General features: G+C 42.2%; 1 protein-coding gene across 7 annotated transcripts in view; it reads left to right on the top strand.

The window, feature by feature from the left end:
• CUNH1orf21 (chromosome unknown C1orf21 homolog) overlaps window positions 1-26,926 on the top strand; it is a 215,043-nt gene that overhangs the window by 60,759 nt on the left and 127,358 nt on the right. For all 7 annotated transcript variants that reach the window (XM_054508011.2, XM_054508009.2, XM_045877314.3 and 4 more), the window contains one exon: window positions 18,125-18,344. In XM_054508011.2, the coding sequence (XP_054363986.1) occupies window positions 18,251-18,344 (94 nt within the window). In that variant the 5' untranslated portion in view covers window positions 18,125-18,250. The remainder of the gene's footprint in view (window positions 1-18,124; window positions 18,345-26,926) is intronic.

Consider the following 26,926-nt stretch of genomic DNA (forward strand, 5'->3'; position numbering starts at 1 on the left):
ATTCATTCATTTATTCATTTCTAAATACATGCTATAAAACTAATTTTGAAAGAGTCAAACTTAGACTAATTCAGAGTTTAAAGGCATTAAAGTTTATGCCAGGAAACAAAATGATACAATGCTGGAACTTCACAAAGAGTGGGAAATTAGCTCTTGCATAAATGAGTTTGCAGCAAATTTAAATAAATAGGAATCAGAGTGGTATTTGTACTTTTATTAGGTTTCTCTGTTTTAGAGGTAATTCTGTCAAAGGTTTTCCCATTCCTTGAATGGGAAGTTAAGTGTATTGTTTTTTTTTAAAGGCCCAGAATCTTAGTAGTATTTGTAATTACTTAAACATTATTTAACTGCCTTCCATGTATGTTGCGTTGTGCTGTTTGTTATGAAGTGCTTTTGTTTCTGCATCTTGATCCCTTTCTGGAGAATGTTGACATCACAGAGACTTTTCCAGGGTTCTAAACTTGAAGCATCAGCTTCTACCTTCTTCCCGAGAAGAGTAGATTACAAAGTGGTCTGGGGAGTAATTTATTTGGCAAATAGCCTTGACATTCAAGAAGTTCATCACTTTAACAGATTGGGCTATATTTTTTCCAAAATACAAATCATTCCTGGAGAAGGTGAAGGGTAAATCAGACTCTTTTAAGGTTTGCCTGACCGCTTTTAGGTCAAAGAGTAAAAACTCTTAAATCTGCATCCTTAAGGAATTGATGCCAGTTATAAAAATGCCTCATTTGGCCTTGTGGAATATGGAAAGGAGCTGCCTTCAGCTTTCTCTGTTTATTTCTCAGTGACTGAATGCCTTTCCTTTCTTATAAAAGGATTTTATGACTGTTTGTTGTGCTGTATATGGGTTTAAGATCCCGAAGCTGCCCTAGGATTGTTACGGCTAATATCCTTTTTTAACACCTTCTCCATTTTTAAGATTCATGTTATTTGGCAAACATGTGTTGAACGTCTTCTATGCATCAGTCAGTGCTGGGAGTTGGGGATGGATTTTTTTTTTTTTTAAGTGAGTAAGAGTCCTCACATTTGTCGCTCATGGTCTTGTTCTGGAGACAAACATAGGCTGAGAGGATGCAGTGAAGAGCTGAGAGCACACAGGGGGAGCAAGAACCACCAGAGCCTTCCTAGAAATCCGATGCTTTTGAGCAGAGTGTAGAGGTTGAGTTGCCCTGGCAAGGAGAGCTTTCATACAAGCTTTTGCATCCATTCCATTCTCTTTTCCTTCTTCTTGCTTTCACTTTTCCTTTGGCTGCTTCCAGTTTCCTCAGCCTCCCACAGTTGCCCAGCATGTCTTTTCCTCACACCCCGTTTCTCTTCAGCTCTTCTTGTTCTTCAGGACTTTTCCACATGGGGGGCTCTACACACAGCCCCCTTCCAGGAAGCAACAAAGAACACAGCGCAAGCTGGCGCCCTGACAGAAAGACAGATTTCCTCTCTGGTAGACTGGAAGCCATCACTGCCTTTCTTTAGACATCCAAGACACAAATTTAATTCAAAATCATGTTGGTAGGTAGTGATAGAAATAGATCAGAAGTGGGGGGATTAGCAAGCGGTGGGAGGAAGTCACTCAGTGAGCCCCCAAATCCCAGCCGTCACTCGGCTCATTCAAGCAACTGCTACCATTGTCAGGAGAAGCAGATTGCTTTGCAGATGTTTACATCCCAAATAAAATGCAGCTTCAGTAGACATTCAATAGAAATTGAGCTGTGGGTGTGCCAGCAAGAGGTACTAAGGTCAGAGATGTTATAAATACCATCGAATAAGCTCTGATACTCTTACTGATTTTGTTGTTCTCTAAGACCTCTGTTACTCTCAAGCAAAGGAAATCAAATGGGGTGACCAACCCTTTTCTAGAGGTAGCCCTTCCTTTCTTCCCCACACACGGGGGACACCCTAGATCTGGATTAGCTTTACAGGCATCTCGAGTTGTATTAGCGGTGCCTTCTAAGACACTAATGAAGACCCTGGCAGATCAACAGAGCCAATTTGTGTGAAAGGCTCTGCAGATGGTAAAGTGGTGTGTACAATCAGTTGTTTTGCATCTGTGATGTCAGCAGGAGGCCTGGGTTCCATAGCCCTCCATTGCTGACATCGAGGACCAGTATCCTTCCTTTCCTCCCTAGTGTCTCCATTTACCTTGGATTCCCTGTCTCCATTTCTTCACAGAAAATGCTGATGCTTGCATGCCTGCCATCATCTGACCATCACTGCCAGAGGCAGCATTTTTTCAGTACGAGCACCTCACCCCACTCCTGTGACCCAGGAGCACCCACATCATCCATTCTATTGGCCAGGCCTCTTGCTTAGGATCTCAGAGTGCTCGGCCAGCCAGGGCTTGAACGGGCTTGTTCCTTGTATGCACTGTGATGGCCTTGTGCATCCAATGGACTGTCCTAATACCAGTGGCCAGGACTCCCCAGTGCTTTATATACTCTGTCTTTGATCTTCCTGAAAGAATGTGGTTGGTATCCAGCTTCTAATAATGGGTGGTTGAGTTAGAGGGGAGAGAAGTACCCTTAGGTACTTCTCATTGAGGCAGTGAGTCTAAGGTTTTTGACCTTAGGCATACCATCAGGCATACCATCAGGCAACCACCTGATCTGGAGTAGCCTTGGCCAGTCTGGGTCTCTGTCCTAAGGCACTGCTACTGATAAATCGTCCTGATCATTGCTGCTACCCAAAGATGTGTCCTATCGGTGAGCCCATTTCCTGCACAACAGAGCCAGAGCCACCAGCCAGGAGTCAGCTAATGTTTAAAAAGAATGCAAGTCTGGCTGCTGCATTTCTTGTCTTGTAGATTGATGATCTTTGGCTGTTTTGCTGATGTCATGGTACATCTGTTTTTTTGGAGTGACTGTAACAAGGAAGGAGAATGGTTAATCTAGCAAGAACTCATTATACCATGAATGATGAAGGGTGGCTCCTGTTTTATTCCTATTTGATTTGTTTGCTTCATTGGGGAAAACAAATGATTATGTCACCCTACAGAGAATTTCACTTTCTCTTTGACGTACAAATAAACAGCCTCCCACATTTCATTTATTTTTGCCACTGCTGGGATGGTTGATTTAAAAAACACGTTGTTAAGCCGCTTTCCTATATCATGACCTTCACTACTGGGTAGGGAAGAAAAAACCAGGAAAGTATGTATACTTTTTAAGACATGAGGGACCCTTCGCTACAAATGTCCCTACAAGCCCAGGTCCATTAACGAGATGGATTTGATGACAAAACCAAACTAAATAAGAGGGAGGAGGACATGAGTCTTCATTTTATTTCCTGTAATACATCTTGGAGATGAGGATTCAACTCTCATTAATTCATTAAAGCAAGACATCAAAGAGTTCTTTCTCCCTCTTGTTGTCTCCCTATGACAGAATGTTCCTGGTAATGGGTACATTTGCTCAGTTCCACTAAGAATGTGTGTTTTTTTTTTTTTTAAAGATTTATTTATTTATTTGAGAGAGCGAGAATGAGAGAGAGTACATGAGAGGGGGGAGGGTCAGAGGGAGAAGCAGGCTCCCTGCTGAGCAGGGAGCCCGATGCGGGACTCGATCCCGGGACTCCAGGATCATGACCTGAGCCGAAGGCAGTCGCTCAACCAACTGAGCCACCCAGGCGCCCCAAGAATGTGTTTTGATGTATAAAACACATATGAGGTGTTGGTTGTTGAGAGGATCACAGATACTGGCTAATTGGGATTTTCCTAGGGCCAAATCTCGGTCGGCAACTTTGTGGCCGCTAGTCTCTAGGAATGTATACATTTACTATTTCTATTCCTTGACCCTGGGCTTTTGGAGTCCGGCAAAAGGTGTTTTATTTCCTGAGCTGGTCAGTATTGATTTGTGATTAGCCAAACCTGATTTGAACCGCAGTTTGCAGGCTCATGTCTTGGGGGTATGTGGATATTGGACACTTGAGGGTAGAGATTAGGGGATTTTGACAATCTGTTGCTAGGTTACTGAACCCTGAATTACTGAACCCTGGACATAGCATTTGGGTTCTAAAAATTGTTATTTATGGTTGAAAGCAGCTGCTGCACGTATTTTCGGGGAGAGTATGGTGAAATGTAAAATAAATAAAACTAAATAGTTAGACACAGTACATCAAACAGTAATTATAAGGAAATGTCGATGGCGAATTAGGAAAGAGATTGATTTCCCCTCCTCCTACCCCTGCAACATTGGGAGAATTATTTTGCTCATGTTCACCGAACTGTTAGGCCAGCCTTTATAGAGCCATTATGTGAACTCAGTCATGACCTAGACTCTAATAAAAGTCAACTGATTCAGTTGTGGATGCTGCAGCCAACCCTCCTGATCTAGGGGTAGAGGTGGGGGTGGCAATCTTAGGTATACATTTTTCTTTCTATTCCTTTTTTTTTACTAAATTTCCTTTTCTATTTGTAATTTTTTTCATACAGACAAAAGTTTCTATTTAAAAATAACCTTTGTTCAGAGAGTAATTTTACCAAATTATGGTATAATTATACTACCAAAATTTGACCTTTTAAAACAGCCTCTAATAATCAGAAATGTTCAACTCCACTTTTGGCAAAAGTTATTTTTTTTTAAATAACATCTATAGTTCTCCCATCCTGCACACTTTTGTTTTCTAGCCAACATGTCAGGTAACAAATATTCGTTAACCTTCTACTTTGTGCCAAGAATTGCACAGGACCAGATATCAAAAGCATTGAAAAAGTTAAAAATGAATTAGGATGCCAACACAAAAATGTACAAAAATTAACAGTATAAAACAATGGAGATGTCCCAAAGCTGTGTGTGTGATTCTTTCCTGAGTGAGAGAGTTAAATGCTGCCTCCAGGGCAGGGGCTGGGGGGCTCCCATAGACCAAGTTAGACTGAGGTGGAATGCTAACTGTGGACATGTCCCAACATGGGTAGGTGATGAATGGTCATGTGCATGCCTGCTGATGAGCTTACAGAAGGGGAAGATCTGTGTGGCCTGGGGCAAGGTTTCTTAGAGGTGACAAGACTGGTCTGTACCTTAAAGACAGGTAGAATTCGAATGACAGGCAGAGATTAATGGGGAGGGCTTTCTGTCTGAGGTGAGACCATGACCAGAGGCAGTTAGGGTTAGACTGGGAAAATAGGTCCATGGCATAGTAGCTGGAGACTAGACTGGCTAGAGCAAGGTACCTATAGAAACCCTTGATTTCCATGAGAAGAAGTTTAAACTTTCTTCTGGATACATTCATTTATTATTTATTCACTGTGCACATATTTTGAACTAAGCACCGTGAGAAGCTGGGGATACACTAGAGATCAAGAAACACAGTCTTTGTCTCACGAGGAGTATGCCCTCCAGACCTGTGGAAGCGATAGGCAATTAGGAATTGAGAACATCCTGCACTGTAATGGGTCCATGAAGTGGAATTATCTGGTGCACTGGGACCTTTTGGAAGGGACAGCTCATGAAGACCAAAAGTTAGTCAGGCAAAGATGAGGAAGAAGAGCTTTCTAGCCAGGGGAATAACAGGTGTAGAGGTGGGAAGGCAAAGATAGCCATTTTGAAGGTTTATTGAGTTCATACTATCTGCCTAGCAGCGCATCCCCCCCCCCCACACACACACCCAGTAGTGGGGAAGACAAATACAGGAGGTGGTTTCTGCCCCCAAAGCACTTAGTGTCTTTTCAGAGAGAGACATCTAAGAAACACCAAATAATTTACTCTAGAAATAAGACTTAGGAAAGAGAAAATTGAAGGAAGTCATGGAACAGTATGAAATCTTCTTCCTAGAAAAGTTAAGGCTGAAGCAGTTGTAGAGAGGTGGGTATGTGAGCAGAATATTGAGGGGGAAGGATGGTCTTTGAGACCCACCTGGTGTGATGAAGAGGATGCTCATGACCTTGGAGCAGTAGAAAGAGACGACAGTGGGTCAACAAGTCTTGGGCCCATTGGGGGAACCTTGCCCTTCAGTTTTCTCGTTTGTAAATTTAGGAACCTTGACCTTAGTGGTCCCTGAGAGTATGTCTAGCTTGAAAGTCTAGGTATTTTGGGCTTAATTCCCAAGGCATTAATGAGTTCTGGAGGATTTTGAAACAGAGGAAAGACCTAACAGAAATCAGTGCATTAAAAAGATTAATTTCTCTTTATTGTAGAAAATTAATGGGATAATTACTAATTTATGAGAAGTACAGTTTTTTACTAAAAACTTTAATCATGTTCTGATGTTCTTAAAACTGCTAGTGGGACCACCCTGATGTCCACTGCACATTGCGTTTTGAGTTCTTTCTCAAAAAAGCAAAAACCAAACAAAAGATAGGGCCTAGAAAAGCCTGATGACTAAGGGAGAGGTTTAGAGCTGAGTCCAAAAAGTGACCTACAAATCCAAATTTTAATTTAGATCCTAAAAATTCTTCAAAGTTTTCAGGGAGACCTTGGAATTAGAAAATGTTTGTCTTTTATTTTTGTAGTACCATTCCTGGGGTGGTCCTGCAATAGAGGTGATAATGGGGTGGCGATCCTTCCAGATACAGGAATACGATGCAGCTTGCTGGATGTGCCTTTGTCATAATCCAGGACCACAACCTCCTCAGCCTGTCCACCCACTGGAGGTCCCACAGAGATGGCAGTGGGACAAAGGACTTGTTAGAATACAATGTGGTCAAATCCTCAATGTAACCTATTTCTGCTATTTCATTCTCCAATAAAACAGTTTATCATCAAGGCATGTATTTAGTTCTCAGTCCAGATGAAGACTTGAAACTTCCATGTGTCAGACTGGAACCGAACGTGGATCTGTTGGAGAGTGTTAATGCCAAGGAGTACTGGCTGATACGTCTTGATGTTCAGCTGTGGTCTTCTGTTGATGGGCCTCCCAGGCCTATTGCTCTTGCTCTCATTTTCCACTTCTGCTGAATATGTGTCACTCTGGTCTCTTGCTCTAAGTACATTTTGCTGGACAAGTAGGGAAGAACACCATGTTCACTAATTATGCTACTTCAAAGGGGGAACATTGGGCTGATTTAAAATAATGATTATAGAGTAGACTGCAAATTTTGGTAACATTTACGAGGTCATAATAGCTCATAGCCTATAACCCTACCTGTTCTTTCATAGCTGTTTAGTGGCTGAAGATGGGCATCAAAGCCAGGGAAGAGCTTCTTGCCCTCCCTTTTACGTTGCATGACTCAAACCCTACTACATGTCACAGAGATGGTGGTAGGTACATTCAACGTAGAGTCTTGAGTGAACTCAGGAGGGGCAGGAGAGGGCCTCTGCTGGGACATTAGAGAGAATTGGCCATTACTCAGCTGACTGCTTTGTCCTCTGGGTCTAGTCTTTCAGTTTCTTACTTTTTGTTTTCTTTAAAGGAGATAATTGCACAGAATGTGTTTTTGGCCGAGCTCTGCAAAATCGAAGTTCCCCCAAAGTCTTCTGCATTGCTTGAGAGCAGTATGAGAACCTATGTGCCCTTTTAAAAAACAAAACAAAACAAAAACTCAGTAGGTTAAGGGGACATGGATTTATGCCACCTGAAAATGATATTTATAACTTCAATTTTTTGGCCTTGTAAGGACATCATTCTTAAATAGTTCTTTGTCATGGAAAGTTAATCAAAGATTTAAATTTTAGCAAAACCCAAAATGACTTTGTTTTTCCGACAGATGAGTTTTCGAAACGCTGCTAAACATTTCTGGATTCTAACTGAAAGTCAGAAAATGTGCGTCAAGGTCTGGCTGACTTACCCATTTTGGTATCTCTGGTTCCTAGTGGAATGTTGAGAACTAAACAAGTTCCCCAAAAACAATTGTTGAAATAAATAAATAGCATAGTTTTCCAAGGCAGGTTAGGGCCAACCATACAAGTGCCAAAAGCTTTCAAAATTCCATCATACTAGTATATTATATATTGCTCTCTTCCTGTCTTTTAAAAAGGAAGTATATACTGAGCATAGTTTTAAATTGTCTATGATGGCTTAGACGAGTATCTTTAAGTATAGTTCTTGTGATGTACTGAAGAACTCAGCCATCCGTGCAGTTGACCTTAGGGCCTGGGGCTTAGGAGAGCTCCCTTCCTTAAAATCCCTGGACATCTCTTTGTGAAAAAAGGTTTCTAAGAGAATTGATTAGTCCAACATCTATTGCAGACCTACTGTGTGCCTGATCTGTAACAGAGGGAATATAAGGAGGAATAATTAGGATATGGTTGTAACCTTGGAAATCGGCCCGATGAAGGAGACAGACACATAAACACATAAGAGTAGCGAGATGAGAGCTGCACATCATCAAGGCTGTGGCAAAGCTTGGGAGAGCCCCCTGACCTTCAGTTTGTCTGCACACAGCGGCCTTGGACTTCAGAGCCCTGGGATGTGCCACACAGAAGCTGACCTCCCCACCTCCAACCGGGCAGCAACACGGGCACTGCTCAGGGCTCCCTTTGCAGGTGTTGCTCACGGACCACGGGTTTCTGCTACAGCATTGCTGTCTCTTGGTTCTGTGTTCTTTGAGTCTGCCTGCTTATCTTTGGTGCAGTTCCTAAGAACTACCAAGTTGTCTCAGTTAACCCCTCATCTCTTCCCATTTCTCCTTTCTAGTCTCTTTTGCCTCTCCCCATTTCTTCTTAAAGTTCATTGCCATCCCATTAAGTAATAATGATGGTAGTAATGATAATGGCAGTAAGAATCACATATCAATTGTTTACTAATTGTCAAGAGTTGTCCTAATTCATGCACTTTTACCCCATCTTTTTATAAATGAGCACCCGAGGCACTGTGAAGTAAATAACTCGCCCAAAGCCACACAACTCCTTTCCCCTCACAAAATCACAGAATATTGGGTATAGTCTTTGCATCTCTACAACTTTCGTGGTGGGTATATGTGTGTAGGTGTATGTGTGCGTGAGGAAGAGAGAGAGAAAAACACTAAGTCCTTTACCAATAACGAGGTTTTATCTGTGTGCTCTGAGTTTTCAGGGCATTTCCAAATCTTGAGCTGTTCTAGATAGAACTGGAAGGTTCTAGAAGACGGAATTTCAGGTAGCCAAGGCTTTCCCTTGGGGATGCTCATTTCAGTCAGCAGCTCTCTGCCCAGTTGGAGAGAGGTGGGTTTCCTCAGTCACTGGATCATTGCTGACTTCTCAGACATGGGATACTGTGACCTGAGTCTGAGCCCAGGGAGAGAGAGCTCTTAAGACAGAGTTTGCACCAGTTTCTCAGGGATGATTTCATTTATTTTAGCAGGGGTGGTGGGGGAGGAAAGAGGCTATTGTGGGAGGGAAGAGAGATGTATGTTTAGATTTTTGAGGGAAACACTGTTTTTCAACTTCTAGTATTCAACACTTTTTAGAGTGTTACTACATTACTTTGTCAAAAGTATTTATAATTCTGAAGATATTAAATATATCCATACTTAAATGTTAGTACCAAACTGCTCAAAGAAAATATAAGCAGGCTCTTTTGTTTTTAAATAATTCTCACATTTGCTTCTAATGGTTAGTTTAGATAATTCCTATCTTTTGCGTCTATTGGTCCTATTTCTTTTTATCTGCCACAGTAACCAGCTTAAGGCTGAGATATGCCATGTCAGCATTAAGCTCAGAGATTTCATTGAATAAAAAAGGAGGAACATGCTAGGCTTGTGTGAAAGTTGACACTTTCTAATTCAGGGATGAAAACATGATACGTGCTTTCCCCGTGCATGCATCAGACCAGGATCACCGGCATTCAACCCTTGCCCCCTCGGCACCATGAGAGTAACGTTCAGATTTCCGAGGGATTAATCCAGCTGCAGTTCTGTTGTAGTTTATGGTGTTAAAAAGGATCAACAGCTCAAAACTGGCACAACCTCTGTTTCACTGTCCTCCTCAGTAAATGCTTACTGAGGGTCTGCTGAGAGTAGCGCATTGTACTGATGTTCCTACATCTCTCGTTGCATAAAATAAAGCTGGGACAGCACTAGTTTAATTAGATTGAAACATCCTATGAATTTCAAGAACATCTCTGCTCCCTTCTTTTCCTGCAGTGTGCATCAGGTATTGGAATTTTAGTTTACTTCATTATGTTTCTGATCTGTTAGCCTCTCTGAACGCTCGCCCTTCAAGGGCAGGAATCCTCTTTGTTCTTTATATTTCAACATGCAGATCACCCAGGATGTTCTTCATTGGCCATTCAGGAAGGATCATGATCCTACTGACTTAGACTAAAATCAAATTGTGCTTCTTTAGTAATTTGTACTTGCTCTACTTTCACTTTCTGGTTATTTCTTGGTTTTTTTTTTTTTTTTTTTTAATCTTTCCCTTATCATCTGTTTTCTCTCATTTCTCTGGGGCCACCTATAGGATCCCTCTGGGCAAACCGATTCCACCCAGTGCTCCTGAAAAGTAATGTCCTGCACCTGGCATAGCAAAGTATGCATAGAAGAATATTACCTTAGCATTTATAAGTGCTTTTCCCAGCATTTCATTATCTACGTAGATTTCCAGAACAATCCAAAAAAAGAGAGGGAGCTGCAATTGTTATTCTTAGGATACTGACAAGGAAATCACACAGATTTGGTTCAAGTGACATGGTGAACCAGTGGCATAATTGTCATGACCCCAGTCATGGGTGGCCTGGTACAGAAGGTCCCCCCCGTGACATAGGTTGACAACTTCCTGCACATACCCTTAGTATACTGAGTCTTAGAAATGGAAGGAAGAATGAGAACTTCCAAGTCCTGGAATATCTGCCATTGGCCTGACCACTGAGGAGCAAATCTAGAAATAACATAATTCTGCATAGGTTCACCCTAGTGTGCGTGGGTGACTCTAATCAGGATCTGCTGTTTTCCTCTCTTGCCTTCCCAGAAATAGCGCCAGCCTTGCATGAACTGTGGTGACCCATATACAGGTGACACAAGAGTGGAGTTTTTGGGTGTAGGATAAAGGAACCGAACCCTTAAGTCCCTAGCTGAAGAACAGTTATTCTACAGGCTTTTTTAAAATCTGCTCCCTACAAGAAACATTTTTAAAATTTATTTTTATTCATTAAAGGCAGGATAGAGAAGAGGAAATAGGAGAGCTAAGCTTTGTTCATCTTTCCACTTTATACACAATTGAAATCAACACCCTCAGGCCCAAACATCATTGGTAATAATCCATAGACTTCACAGGGCTTCTCAAAATGTGGGGGGTTTTAGACTTGCAAGATATCCTAATTAGGTGAGTTTTGAAAGCAAAGTTTGTAAGTAAATTGAATCTAGATAAAAACAAAACAAATGGGCTTTTTGTAAGTGGCAGTTTCATCCTTAGCATCCCTCGGACATGTGTTCAGGTAGATCATAGAATCAAGGAGAGAGGCACGGAGAGGTGAAGCCCAGCCTTGGTACTGAGCCAGGCATGTGTGTGATGCCTGAGACCAGAGCTGGGATTCTCACTTCCACTGTGGTGCCCTTGCCCCCATGCCTCCTCATCCCCACACCTCACTGCCCAAATCCTGCAGAGGTGTATCATCTCGCAAAGGACTTACGATTGTTAACGTTTCCGAGAGACACCTCCATGCGATTATTATTTATGGAAGTGAGAGTTTTCTTGTAAAGAAGGCAGATGCCAAAATTCATTTCTTGGAGTTAATAGCATATTGTTGAGTGTCATGCCACCAAATGAGTGTGAGGTGAGGAATGAATATCTTCTGGGATGCCGGCAGTTGCTGGTAAGAAGATTTGACTTTCCCAGATTACCCTCATGTCAAATGTGACATCTCTTTATGTATTATTTCAACATTCACAATGAATGTGAAATAGTGTTAACAGAAGCCCAAGGATACCAAAGCTTCAAGATTAGAAATCACTTTTAGGCTGCCTTTCTTCTCCTCCCCGCCCCCCTCACCCCCCAGTGGGTTGCTGTATTAACACTCGTTATAGCAAAGCAGAGCAGATGGGCAAACAGACTGATTAGTTATTTATATATATATTTTTTCTTTATGGAACTTAGATGTTGGCTCTTCCTTTAATAAAAGAAAGGAGTTTTTAGATGTTGCCTTGTCTTGATTTCCCTTTTTAATCAGAGGGGAAAAGGGGGCACTTTGCTCCTGATCTATTAATAATGTGGCTATATCCTATTCTTAACTACTGACTTCATAGCTCTCTATGTACCCATTTCAATCAGAATTTGATTTCTCTCCAATCCTCCAAGCTGCATGTGGTACATTCATGTTCTTTCTGGCCTAGGATTTCTTTATGGAGCTTATCACTTTTAATTCATTTTTTTAGAAGTGTCTTTCTTGACAAGGAAACTGTCTACAGTATTTTTGACTTTTTCATCCAAAATGAAAAAGACTAGAACTGATTGGTGGGAAGTGAAATTATCCATAATATTACGTCAATAGAAATATTTTCCCATGTTTTTCCTCTTTTGAAAAAAGGTCAGATGTCTCTCTGATTTTTCTCAAAACAGAATTTGTGTATTTCCTTCCTTCCCAGTTTTTTAAGAATAGGTTTTCTGATGAAACTGTGCTTCCAGTTAAAAAAAATTCAGGTAAAGAAAAAGGCCATCAGCAATTCCACTTCTGGATATATATTCAAAGGGAACATAATCACTTTCTCAAAGAGATGTCTGCACTCCCATGTTCATTGCAGCATTATTCACAATAGTCAAGGTGTGGAAACAACCTAAGTGTTCTGGATGAATGGATCAAGAAAATGTCACACACACACACACACTCTCTCTCTCTCTCTCTTTCTCTCTCTCTCTCTCTCACACACACACACACACACACACACACTGGAATATTAACTTTAAAAAAGGAAGAGATCCTGTCATTTGCAACACTACCAATGAACTAGAGGGCATTTTGCTAAGTGAAGTAAGAGAAAGACAAATACTGCATGGCATCACTTATATGTGCAATCTAAAAATAAAATAAGTCAAACTCAGCAACAGTATAATGGTGGTTGCCAAGGACTGGGGGGTGGGAGAAATAAGGAGAGGTTGGTAGAAGGATACAAACTTTCAGTTATAAGATGAATAAGGTCTGAGAATCTAATATAAAAAAAACATGGTGACTGTAGTTGATTGGCACTGTATTTTATAATTGCAGATTGCTAAGAGAGTATAACATAAGTGTTCTTGCCAGAGAGAGAGAGAGAAAGGTAAATAGGAGAGTTGCTAGATGTGTTAACCCGATGGTGGGATCCCTTTCACAATGTATGGGTGTATCAGATCATCTTTATGGAGCTTGAACAGTTGCAGTGTATTGCAGTTTTGTCAGTTTTACCTCAGTAAAGCTGAAAACCATAAAAAAGCAAATAAAGAGAAATCACTGGCATTGGGAAAAAGCCATAATCATAATCTTTTCTTATAAAAGGACAAATATGTCACATGTATGTAATAGGTATTCATAGAAAGGTAATGGGCTTAGTTGTGTATAGAAAAGAACTTTCTAGTGTTATAATGTGGAGTGTTCTCTAAGAGTAATTCCCCTAGTGATACTCAAAGCATCACCTAAAGAGGCCTGAGGCGTAGTGGAAGGAATGATAAACATGCATGGTTACAAATGTTTTAGCCCTTTTTAAAATTTTTGAATTGGATTTGCAAATTTCTAATGTATTTTATCAAAGGCAGGAAAAATATCCTATAAAGATAGTCCTAAAATCAGTTGGCTCATAGCATTGTGGATAGGGATTCCAACTTCTAATTTCATGGTACAGGATAATGTACCCATACAACTGTTGGGGGAGATTTTTACACAAAGCCATGGGCAATTAAGTGGATCCCATGTTTTTAGAGGTACCTGATGATCCTATCATATAGATTATTTAGTTTTTTAAAACTATCCTCAGTGGGAGTTGGTATTAGTAGAAGATTCTATCAAACATCAAAGAGATACTTCAGCTTAATTCTCACACTGTGATCTGACTTCAGAAATAGCATGCTGTTGATAACAATATGTGAAAACGAGACTCAGCTCTGTCCAGCTTTGTGGTCTCAGCATGTTCATCTGCACCATCGGACTCACCTCTCTAAGTGCTGTGGTTTCAGGAAGGGGCGTGAATAGAGGGTGTAGGGGTTGGCAGAGAAAAGCTGAGCAAAGCCAATGAGAAAATAGAAGCTAAAAAAAAAAAAAAATGCTAGGGTTTCTCTGAGGGATAGTACAAACCAGAGGGAAGCATTTGGAGCAGATTATCGTGGCAGATATTAGGGGGACATTTCTGGGGGTCTGCTCAATTTGAGGTCTCAGTGGGACTGTAGTCAAAGTGAGAGAATTTTCAGTGGAAATGAAACCGTGACATTGCATCAGGCTATGGAAGAGGTGCAATGCAGGGGTGTTTCAATGATGATTCTTTAGCTATGGTCAGGCCTCAAGCCTGATCTCTCTTGACATTCCCTCTCTCAAGGCTGAATCAGGTGCCTGTGGGCTGAACTCACCTCTCTTCCTGGATTTGACTCACTGCCGTGAAACTAATCTTTCTCGTGATCGCTTCTCTCCGAATGTTCATGTTCTGTGGGGATAGGGAGGAAAACTGTACCTTGTGTATCTCTATATACCCCATGCTTGCCAAACACTTAGTAGTTTTCAATAAGTATTTGTTGATTAAATGAATGAATGTTTGGACAATTGCTTATGTGAAGAATCCACATCACATAGTAAAAAGCTTTCCCTACTGATCCATGGCTAACTTTATGAATTAGAGATCTTCTGCCTCTTAAATGACTTCATATTCATAACCTTCAAAATGGGCAAAATATTGGGGCTCCTGGGTGGCTCAATCGGTGAAGCATCCGACTCTTGATTTCGGCTCAGGTCATGATCTCAGGGTTGTGAGATTGAGCCCCGTGTCCACCTCTACACTGGGCGTGGAGCTTGCTTAAGATTCTTTGTCTCTCTCTCCCTTTCCCTCTGCCCCCCCAAGGCAAAATATTAAAATATATTTCTGATGAAGTTGTAAAACTTGAAAACACCACTCATTAAATTACTGCTGTAAAATATAGAGTGTGTGTGTTTCAGAAACAAAATCCCTACCTAGTTAGGATTCTGAGAGAACTCATATCGATCATGCGTGTCTTTTAAAAAATATAATTAAATGGAAGCTTCCTGAGTCATCACTTGAATTGGATGTAAATCATGTCTAATCTGCTTATTAACATGCCCCTCACCTCCATGCCTGAATAACAGAGAAGTCCTCCTAAAAGGTATTCTTACATGTTTCATTTTTATTAGCCTGCTGCAGTTTATTTGATTTTCGTGTGATTTCACCTTTTTAAATGCAGGTAAGACTTTTTGATACAAATACAGCTTCTACAACACGGAAGAAACACCACACAATGCTTTTCAAGGGTAACAAAGGATAATTCACATCTTAGATCCTTACATTAACTTCTTGGATCGCTTACGAGGCTGTAAGCAGGAATTTGGAATGAGGACGAGGACAGCGAGAGGGACTTCCAGAGAGGACAGTTGTCAAATTCCCTTGGATCACCACTGTCCTTCAGGGATTCTGTTAGGGTTTCCCACTCTCCTTCCTGTTTTTACTTTGTTTTGAAGAGGTGGCAGCGGGGAGGTTTCCCCTCTCACTTCAGTTTGCTCTCCTGTGGATGCATGAGCTTGCTTTCCCACATTCCTTTCTGAAAAGTGAGGAATCTGGTTCCCTTAGGTGGTGATGCTTGAGGTGGGACTGAGGGAGGTTGACCCCCGAGAACGTGCTGGCCGGCAGCACATGGCGACGGTGGCAGCAAGGACCCTCAGCAGCCTCCCGGTTGGAGAGGAATTTTCCCCTTCTTCTACCTTCGGAACTGAATCCCATCTCTCATTCTTCTTGTCTCACAATTCAGTGGTGTTTCTTCAAAAACTATGATAGGTTGACAGAATGGATTTCTGCACCACTAATTGAACATCTCTCAAAGTGTGCTCAACTTGGCACCAGAGAGACATCCTTATCTTTAAGTTGGATAAGGCCCTTCACAGCGTCAGCCCGCAGTCCCCTTCCCTGCCCTGCTCCCACCTCCTCCCGCCAAGCGAGGGTGAGTGTGGACTCACGCGCACACACGCACTCTTCCACATTCTAGTGTCTTCACTCAGGCACTTCCTATGTCCGGATGATGCCACTGTCCTTGCAGCCTTGCAAATTTCTACCAGAGGGCACCTGGGTGGCTCTTTCGGTTAAGCGTCTGCCTTCAGCTCTGGTCATGATCTCAAGGTCCTGGGATCGAGCCCCGCATCGGGCTCCATGCTCTGCAGGGAGCCTCCTTCTCCCGCTCCTCCCTGTTCATGCTCTCTCTATCTCTGTCTCTCTCCCTCAAGTAAATAAATAAATAAAATCTTAAAAAAAAAAATAAAAATTCTACCAAACTTTTAAGTCTCTACAAAATACTACTTCCTCTTTTAATTCCTGTCTTTGCCCAGTCATAATTTCATTTTTTTTTTTTTAATTCTGCTTTAGATTTTAGATTTCTGTGAAACCTCTATCATGGCACTCCTAAACAACATTGTGTGGATTTTCAAAAAATGTCTTCTGCATGCACATTTCCCCTGTCAGGGCCCTGAGTTATATATACCAGTATGAATAGACCATCAAATCAAAATACTGTAGCTTTAACGACATTACTGCTAAATGGTGTGTGTGCGCTCCATATAGCTTTAAAAATATGAAAACGTGTTAACAAGAGGTTACCCAATCGTGTAGAGAAGCTACAAACATTAACTGTCTAGGGAATAAAAAAAATCTTCCTTTTTTGTAAAACTTGACCAACTAACCCTCCTAACCCTATACTTCCTGTTAATGATTTGATAGAACCAGTGCTAGAAAGTAGTATGAAGAACTATACAAAGACAGGACTAGTCTTATAGCCGCAGGGTCGATACTGCAATTTGCATTTGCTTGGCTTCATTTAAGATCATTACCTTTGTATCTAAGTTTGTTTTGGAGATTGATTTAGAATTACCTTTCAGTATTAGGTTAATTTGAAAAATTCCCTTTGCTGATATTTTATGGCTTAAATGATTAGATTTCTACATCCATAGGTGTCCTTGGAGCTCTAGGAAGGAGGCCTGCAGCTGTGTTTCGGTTTCTATAGCCCTGTTCCTGAGGCTGAGAAACATCAGATGTTCATAAAGGGGAGGTGCAGGTGCTAATTCATATCAGGTGCATGGCCTGATGCTGTTTTTGCTCTGCTTGGCTGTGAAGAGGTAAGGGTCTGTGCTACGGCAGGCTGGATGGAGACGAAAGAATGGGTAGATACCCAAAGGAAACATCTATGAGACTGGCATAAGTTACCTACAAGATTGAAGTGGCTGGAAAAGGATGATAAAAGAATAAAATAAATAAACAGCAAACCCTGAGAATTTGGGAAGCGACCTTGGGTGGGGTGGGGAAGGTATATTTACTTAACTAGAGGACTATCTCCTTTGTGGTCTATCCATAAATTCTCTTTCAGTCTTTATTATAGCAGTCCAGTAGATGTACAAAGGCTCTGATAAGAGGTGGGCAATTGCCTTGTTTTCTTCTCTTGATCTTCCCACATCTTCTCAATCCTTAAAGCATTCAGCTAGCTAAGCAGAAAATGGACAAAAGTAGGTTTGAATCCTTGCCCCCATCTCCTTCCTTTATCTTCCAAAACATTGTCACCTCAGGTAAAATAAAATACGGAGTTCCTTACAGAACCCACTAGAAATCTATAAATTAGCCCATATTTCAGCCTGAAGAGGAAGACCACTTCATTCTGGAAAAAGAACTGAGGATCTGAGAAGAGCTGGCTTTCAAGGCAGGAGGGGGAAGATGGAGAATTTTTCCCAGTTTCCTGTGCCTGGTAGATCTCATGAATGTGCTTTCCTTACTCTGAAGGTTTTTGAGATTCCAGAACATTAGCAAACATACGTGCACTTTATGTGTAGCAAGGAGTAGTGCTCAAATATTTATTTGAATAAACAAATGCGTATGTTTTTGTTATCTCAACAAGTTCAGCCATGTGTGGTACAGGGGGCATGCCTTCTGGTCTTGCTTTCCGAGTGAAAATCAGATGAAAAGGGGCCATGTTGCCTTTCCTCCTCAGCACCAATTACCCCCCCCCCCCCCCCACAGTGCAGGGGGTCATGCAGGAATCCTAGTGCATTGCTGATCACATAGCACAAGGAGACACAGGCTTTGTTTCACGCATTCTGATCCGGCTTTCTGTTCTTGCAGGTGCGCACATCTTGACCAACTCAGCAGGAAGGTGGATTTTCTTTGCGTTTAAAGAAAAAAAAAATGTCCCTGTGTCTGTAGAGATGATTTGCAGTTCAGCCCGGCTGAAGCTGACCGAATGAGACTATGGGCTGTGCCTCTGCTAAGCATGTTGCCACTGTTCAAAATGAAGAGGAAGCCCAGAAAGGGAAGAACTACCAGAATGGAGATGTGTTCGGCGGTGAGTGCCCTTGAACTTTACCTTTGACCTTTTGACCTGGGCTTTTCACTTTCTCGGGAGCGAATATTTGTAGTGTTTTAGGGGGGCTCTGCTGGTAAAGGGCTGATGAGATATGGCTGGAAATCACTGCAGATCTTTTACGTGGGGCAATTTCCGTAATTTATACATAGAGGATTTTGAGGAGCATGGTGGAGGTTTTATACAGAAGCTAGTATTTCAGTCAAGTTTTAAATAACTGGTAGGACTTAAATGGGTACATAGCACAGCAACCTCAGGGGGTCCTGGTAGAGGTGTGCTCACTGTAAGACCGAAAACACAGAGGTCCAAAAGTGTAGTGAGTGAGGATTTGTAAACGAGAGAGTGAGGTGTTTTTTAGGGTTAGTAGTTACTCTTTATGTGACTTTTTATGTGTATTTCTTCAGATTAAAAAATACAAATACAATGAATTTAGTAATCATCTTTTAACCTTTCTCTGGTGATTCAAAGTGACTTGGGAATATCTAGTGCAAAGATCACAACTTGCCAACCCATGGCCATGTCTGGCTTGCAAATGTATTTTCTTTGGCTCCCAGAGAACTATGAAATAAAGCGCAAGGCAGGGTTCAAAACTCAGGATGTTTCACATAAAACCCCCAAATTTCTTCAGGAAATCTGGCAACACCGGGTTTGTCTTCCCTGAGGCAGTGGCCCCCTCAGTCCAGCTGTGGCCTCCCGGGAACTGCTGAGCCTACCCTGGAGAGCAGCACGTCCAGTCCCTTTCACTCATGAACGTCATCTGCCTGGCCACTTACAGGCTTCTGAGTTTGCCTGGGGATGAGTTGGACCCTTAGAAGATCAGCGATTGCTCTGGCGTCACAGGGCCGTGGGTTAGTACAAAATTCCAGTTAGGAAGGCAGACGTAGCAGTTTTGCTGAATTACTTGAACAGTGATAACCCACGACTGGGCCCATGCATGGCACTCCTGTGTTCAGTCACCGTCAAGTCATTCTCCAGCATTTTGGTCCATCGTAATGGTTATGCCGGTCCCTGGTGAGGAATTGGGGTGTTGTGGGAAGACTGATGCTCTGCTAAAAGTGGGCTAGTATATATGGGAGGAGGAGTTTGTGTTGTGTCGTTTTAAGGAAATGTATGTGTTGCCTGGAACAAATTTGCTTCTGGTGGGGACTGCCTAGAAAATTGAGAACTGTGGCAAAGAATAACATGTGAGCATCTAAATAAAACTCGACTTGGGATCACTGAGACCAGTTTCTGGGAAAACAGTTAATTGGAACCAGCATCATTCTGTCACCCTCGAACACTTAACTTTTAAGAGAACATAATCTAGTATCGAGGATTTGTTCAAACTAACTTCTACGTGATATTCTGTGTCATTATCATTTTTGTAACAAGAGCTACCATTAATGGAGCTGCCACCATATGTTAAACATGCCAAAGCATTTATACATTCATTTTCATGGTGAATTTTCACAACAATCCTGTGAAAGGTGTGTCATCCCAGTTTTACATATTTGGAAGCTGAAGCACAGGAGAGACTAACCAGGTCCCAAGTTGCCCAGCTACGAAGCCACAGACTCCGGTCTCTCTGACTCCAGAGCCCATGTTGCTTTTCTCAGTGTTGATGCCTGGCATCCTGCTGCCTCCCATTGGTCACTCATTCTTCAATGCAAAAGAATTGCATTGGCCTGTACAGGATATGCCAAGACCTTTTGCTAAATGCCACGGAGGGTGCAGAGGTAAATAATACGTAGACCTCCCTTCCTAGGACTTAATAAGAGGATGAGGAAATTTTATGAGGCAGAATAAGCCAAACATCAGGAAAGGAAAAGACATACATCATGATAAGAGTCAAGGGGATGGAGAGACTGCCTTAAAAGTTGGGATCAGAGCAGATTTCTAGAGGGGACATCGAACCTGGCCTTAAAGGACCACAAGAATCTAAACTTGTTGGATGAAGAAAGGCTAGAGGTAATGTGAGACTTACTTGAGAATTATAAATAATCCAGTTGGAATGGAGTATAAAATTTAAGTGAGAGAGAATTGGTTAGAAAACTAAGTTAGGGTTAAATTATAGAGAACTTTGAATACCAAATTACAGTCTTGAGAAAGATAGGCTGTAAGGGCAAAAATCAGTGATATTCAGTATATTGCACTTATATTCTGCCCCACAATGAGACCACCTAACCATCCAGTTGGTAATTCAGTTTCAGCTTTTATAGACGAGGAGACTTTCTATTATTCTAAAGTACTATGTGTATTTGGCAAAAGTTGGCATCTAATAAAGGAGCCTTCTATTAGTCAGCTATCGCTGGGTATTGGACAACCTTAAGATCTCAGCGGCATTCAACAATGAGCATGTCTTTCTTGATCACGAGTTGGTGAGTCAGCTGGAGTGGCTCTGCTCCATGTCTCTCTCATCTTCCTCCTGGGACCAGTGAGCCGCGGGAGGGGAGAGGGGGGCATGCTCTTTTGCAGAAGGGTAAAAGTGCAAGCAATACACAAGGTGCCTCTTAACCTTGGGCTTATAGCTGGCACAGCATCATTTTTCTGGTCAACTCAAGTCACATGAACGGGCTCAAAGACAAGAGGCAGAGAAGCCCATCTGACGGCAGTGCATTCGTGACGAGGGTGCAGATGCGGAGAAGGGTCAAGAATTGGGCCAAACAATTCAGTCCAGCCCCAGCCTGCCTAGTCATTGCTGCCTATGTGGCTGAATGCGGTTCATGCAGTCTGTTAGCTTTTTTCCAGCCTCCTAATACTTACACTGAACATTTATTCACTCCAGCATTCATCATCTTGTTACTCTTTCTAACATAAACATTTGTGGGTTTGTTCCATGGTGTTAGATACAGCAGAACAAGGAGGGAGAGAGCTTCTTGAATCGGTCAAGGGAGATGGTTTTTGATAGTCCCACAGGGCTCTGGGGGTAGAATTGTCAGAGGGCAGTTTGAACATCAGTGCCATTATTGTAGTGTTACTGAATGCTAGAGTCTGTGTATGACAAGAGAAGGTCCTATTTGTGTTTCTCCACTTAAATTTTACTTTGCAAGCAGAGCAAGTGGACAGAATCCCAATATGATCACAGATGGTCACAGGTAACTGGCAGATCTGGCTCACTTTTACCCACTTGATATCTTTGTCACCCATTGTTTCAGTAACTTATTACCGCATCACAAAGAACTCCACATTTAGTGGCTTGAAACAAGCATTGATTTATCATTTATCACAATTCTGTGGGGTGCCTGGGGTTCATCTGCTGTTTTTGCCTGGACTCAACCAGGTAGCGGCATTTAGCTGGGAGCTCAGTGGGGCTCAAGTAACCAAGATGGCTTCGAGTCTCTCTTTCTTAGCTAGAAAGTCAAACTTTTCATGAGGTGGCTGGTTTCTAAGAGAGGAAGTAGAAGCTGTCAGGCCTATGAAGACCTAGCCTTGAAAGTCCAAGAACGTCACTTTTGCCTCATTCTGTTGATTAAAGCAAGTCACAAGACCATCCCAGAGTTGAGAGAGCTAGAGGTCTCCATCTATTGAGTCTGAGGAATTGTTGGGGGCCATCTTTGGAGACTAGTTACCTCAACCACTGAGAGAGGCAGTGAGAACCCCATGACTGGATTCTATTCCAACCTGCACTGTTAGAGTCTGCTTTCCAAATCACTGCTCTGTTTTTTACTGAACAAAGTTGCCTTGTTCACTTTTTCGTAGCCGTTTTTAAATGTTTAAAAAATGTTATTACTGCTTGTTGTTGAAGAGTTGACGAAGTCTGTGAAGGATGGCATATTTGGGGATGGCTCTGAAGTATGTGTCTCTGCATGTATACACACACACAGGCGATCCTTTTCCTAAAGGTGTGAATTTAGTTTCATAGCTTCTAAGGACATGCTGGGGAGCGTTGATAAACAGTGTGTTTTTACAAATTGTAATTTCCATTTTTATGAAGCAGTTGGTCTCCATGATGTTTTGGTTATTTAGGAGAGCAACCGCTCCAAATGTGTGTGACAGAATATGTCTAGAATACTCCACCATAGAGGATTAAGTGACAAAAGAGCATCTTGACTCCTAGATTTCATAGAATTCAGGAGGTCGTTGACAGGGAACTTTATCACTGTTGTTCACCTATAGACTTTCTTTCCCTTTAAATGCCGAAGCATAAAAAGTTTCAGATCTAAAGTTGTGTCTCACATCCGTGTGGCCTGTTGAGAAGTAAAATCCAGACCAGAAAGCTCCATCTCCAGATTGGAATTTTCCTCCCCAGCCATCAGGGCCAATGTGAAGAGTGGTCAGCAGATCTGCCAAGGTCAGTCGGAGGACAGCTGAGCAGATTGCCAGAACCAGCTTGCATCAAACGAGTGACCAGCAGGTTCAAGTTATCATGAACTAGTTAAGCAAGTTCTAAGGAAAGCCAGGTGCTTATTGGATTTCTTTGAACAGCCATTCACTTAGACTATTAAAGTAGGTGCACGTAACAGAGTCAAGCCTAATATTATTAGGGAATTTAACATGTCAAACCTGAGATCATTATCTCTTCTGCAGCCCACCCCAAGGGGAGAAAGCTCTTTACTTATATTGACTTTACTATTTGCCCGGGCCCCACCATTCTTCCAGGAATACAGGCTTTAGTCTTGAAAAGGCTTTAAACTAGGGCCTTTGTCTCTTCCAGTTCCCAGCTCCTGTGACTCTTGCAGTTTTTCCCAGAGGCTCTTTTCCTGCCATTGCTACAGCCCATCGCCCAGAACAGCGCAGTGCCCTCTGACCTGAGCTCCATGAGCCCCCCTGGTTGCTTGTTTTCTTCTTGGATTTTTGTTGTTGTTGTTCATTTTTAACTCTCCATTTTTTTGCGCTATTGTCAGAATCTGTCAGGTTTTTCTAAGTGCTCCTCTACCCGTGTTGATTCTCCTACTCCAGAACGTTCTGTGACGCCTAGTTCTTAGCCAGTAAAATCCTAAATCCTTAGTGAACATGCAAGGCCTCTCAGAGTGCTCATAGCCACCCTGGCAGCCTTGTTTCACACTCTTTTTAAATCCTGCTGTTCTTCCAAACTTCACCCCAACTTGCATGAAGCTTTTCTAATACCTTCAGAAAGTATCGCTTTCCTGCCATCCCAGAATACCTTTTTACATACTTACGTATTTGGATTATTTCTTGGTATGTCTCATCTCATTATTTGTGTTTATGTGTCATCTCTCTTATGAGGCAGTTAGCCCCTTAAACGCAGGGACTGTAGGTATTGAGAGAAACCTGGGTTCCCAGAACCCTGGGAGCTGGAGGCAGAGAGATTGGGGATCCGGTTGGGCCCTGCCTGCACCAGCTTCCCTATATGACTAGGTGGCCAAGTTTGGCTGAAGGGCCAAGAGAGGCTGAGGTTTATAAATATCCCTTAAGTGGAGGTGCTTAGATTATGACAGTAAATTCTTCTGGAATAGCAGTGTAAGACTGATTATAAAAGGGAAGCAGTAAAGCAAGATTTTGGCTACTTTGTCTCCCCTGGGCTCTATGTTGCTGTGTAGCTTCAGTTAAGTGCTGATGCTCAGCTGTGAATTGGGAACATATAACAGGCTTGTGTGTGTGTGTGTGTGTGTGTGTGTGTGTGTGTGTGTGTGTGTGTGAGAGAGAGAGACAGAGACAGAGACAGAGACACAGAGAGAGAGAGAGAGAGAGAGAGATGGTGTTATCCAATCTGTTACCCATCTAAAATACTGTAGGGACCAACTTCACAGGTTATGGGAAGATTACATAAGAGAATATATCACATTCATTCAGAAAGTCAAAGCAGTTGAAGGCAAAGTAATAATTCACTGTTTCTTTCTGCAGTGATTTCTGATTGCATGAAGTGAAGATTAATTAAAATTAATCTGCATTTGTGTTTGTGAGACAGTAACAGGATGTTACCTCTGTGCCATCCAGTCCAGTAGCCTCTGGTCACCTCTGACTATGAAGCATGTGAAATATGCCTAGTTCTAATTGAGATATGCTATGAGCATGAAATACACACAGGATTTTAAAGACTTAGTATAAAAGAGAATAAAATAGCTCATTAGTGATTTTTTTATTAATTAATGTGTTGAAGTGATAATATTTTCGGTATGTTGGGTTAAATAAAATGCATTATTCAAATTAATTTCATCAGTTTCTTTTTGCGCATTTAACGTGGCTCCTAGAAGTATTTAAAGTACATCCATAACTCATATTATATTTCTATTGGATGATGCTGGTTTAAGTCCCTGAAAGGAAGTGCTGGTGTTTAGAGCTCCCTTTTCTTTCCGATTTCAGCTTTGGAGTTTACTCAGTCTGGAATCCAAGAGAAAAGGAGTTAGTTAGGCTGAGACAGGTGGAGGAGCAGGGTATTGGGGTAACAGGACAGCTGGAAAGGCAGAGATGGGGAAGCAGCTTAGCAGATGAGGAAGAGCACACTCTAACTTGCTCATCTCTCTGCACTAATTAGTGGTAGTCTTTAGCTGCCTCTCACATAACTTCTTTTGCTGGCCTAGGGAAGCTTCTGTTGACTTCTGAAATTGTTATTTCCCAAAGATCAGAGAAGAAATCATTCTCTCTGCCACCCCACCCCCCTGCCTTTGTTTTTGTTTTTGTTTTCAATGAGTAGGTAAAGCACCTTAAGGGCAGGAGAACTGTTTGATGAGTTTGTGATAGAGCCAGGTCATGGTCATGAAAGCTGGGAAAAAAAAAAAATTAAGTCAAGATGAGTGAGGAACATGGCCCCTGGGTTTTAGTCTTTGAAGACTCCACAGTGTCTTGAGCTGAGCCTCACAATGGTCTCAATGGCTTGAAGTGTACTTGGAGCTCGTGAAATTATAGAGGTCAGCCCGCCTTGGCCAGGGGGTTTCATCATGCTCTTCCAGAGTACAAGTGCTTAGCCCAGTGCCTGGCTCAGAGAAGGTGCCCAAATGGCTCCTGGGTCATTCTGGTAGCTGCTTGTTGCTTTGACAAGAGACAAGTCTGTATCATGAGCATGTAACAGTGATTGTGAGTTCTCTCTCTAGCTAGGGTTTCTTCCAGCTTCCCCACTTCTTGTATTGCCTTTGGCAAGTAACTTAACTCATTAGTGCCCAGGTTTTTTCACCTATGATACAGAGATAATAGTGGAATCCACCACTAGGAGTCCTGTGGAGGATCAGATGAATTAACAATGGAAAGCACTTAGAACATTACCTGGTGCATAATTAGCACCCAAGCATCAATTATAAATATGAATAAATTTGCCCCACCTCTTCACTCTTGCCCCTCACCCACGTCAAAATATACCATGCTAGAATGTCCTGTGATGCAGAATCTAATCTAGCTGAGGTAGAGTCAGTCTGAATTTCTATTTGGAAGAATTTCCTGTAACAGAAAGTCAAGAAAACTCTGTATCCTTTAAATTTAAATTCAATTAGTTAACATAGAGTATATTATTAGTTTCAGAAGTAGAGGTCAGTGATTCATCAGTTGTATATAACACCCAGTGCTCATTACATCACGTGTCTTCCCCAATGTCCATCACCCAGTTACCCCCTCTCCCCACCCCCTCCCCTCCAGCAACCCTCAGTTTGTTCCCTATAGTTAAGAGTCTCTTATGGTTTGTCTCCCTCTCTGATTTGTCTTATTTTCTTTTTTCTCCCTTCCTCTATGATCCTCTGTCTTGTTTCTTAAATTCCACATGAGTGAAATCATAATTCCACGAGTGAAATCATATAATTGTCTTTCTCTGATTGACTTATTTTGCTTAGCATAACACTTTCCATATTTAAAAAAAGAAAAATCTGGGCACCCAGGTGGCCCAGTCGGTTGAGCGTCTGACTCTTTTTTTTTTTTTTTTAAAGATTTTATTTATTTATTTGACAGAGAGGTAGAGCCAGAGAGCACAAGTGGAGGGAATGGCAGAGGCAGAAGGAGAAGCAGACTCCCCACGGAGCAGGGAGCCCGATGCGGGACTCAATCCCAGGACCCCGGGATCATGACCTGAGCCGAAGGCAGACGCTTAACGACTGAGCCACCCAGGCGCCCCGAGCGTCTGACTCTTGATTTCAGCTCAGGGCAGGATTTCAGGGTCGTGAGATCGAGCCCCATGTCAGACTCTGTGCTTAGCGAGGAGTCTGCTGGAGATTCTCTCTCTCCCTCTCTCTCTCTCTCTCTCAAATAAATAAATCTTAAGAAAAAAAAAATCCGAGTACTATTTTCCTTCCCTTGCCATTGGTATCATGAACATGTTTGTTGAATGTTATATAGAGAGATAAGTGGAAAAGTAGAACTATTTGTCACTTATGGCTTCAAGGCAGCCTGACTGCAGGATTGGGGAGCCTCTGAGTTCACAGACACTATTGGCAGGGACATGCAGGCAGGGCCCTTGGTGGTGTCCCTCTGGTTTTATGTCTGGGGGGTTTCTTTCAATTGCTCTCTTGCCCCCCAGGGGCCTGGTCTTCTCTAGAGCTGCCTGGAGCCCTTTTTCAGGCAGAAAATAAGAAAGCACTTGGCCCTTCAGAAGGCAGTGGAGATGGTTCTGGTACCATCCAGTGAAAGGCACACAGGACTGGAGCTGTGCGCAAGGCTTGTTCTCTGCTGGGGGAGGTTCTCAGAAGGTGACTCAGCAACACAAG

Source organism: Mirounga angustirostris, unplaced genomic scaffold (genome assembly GCF_029215605.1).
Source record: "Mirounga angustirostris isolate CCGP_5_RB_7025 unplaced genomic scaffold, mMirAng1.0.hap1 SCAF_6, whole genome shotgun sequence".
In the NCBI taxonomy this organism is placed as follows: domain Eukaryota; kingdom Metazoa; phylum Chordata; class Mammalia; order Carnivora; family Phocidae; genus Mirounga; species Mirounga angustirostris.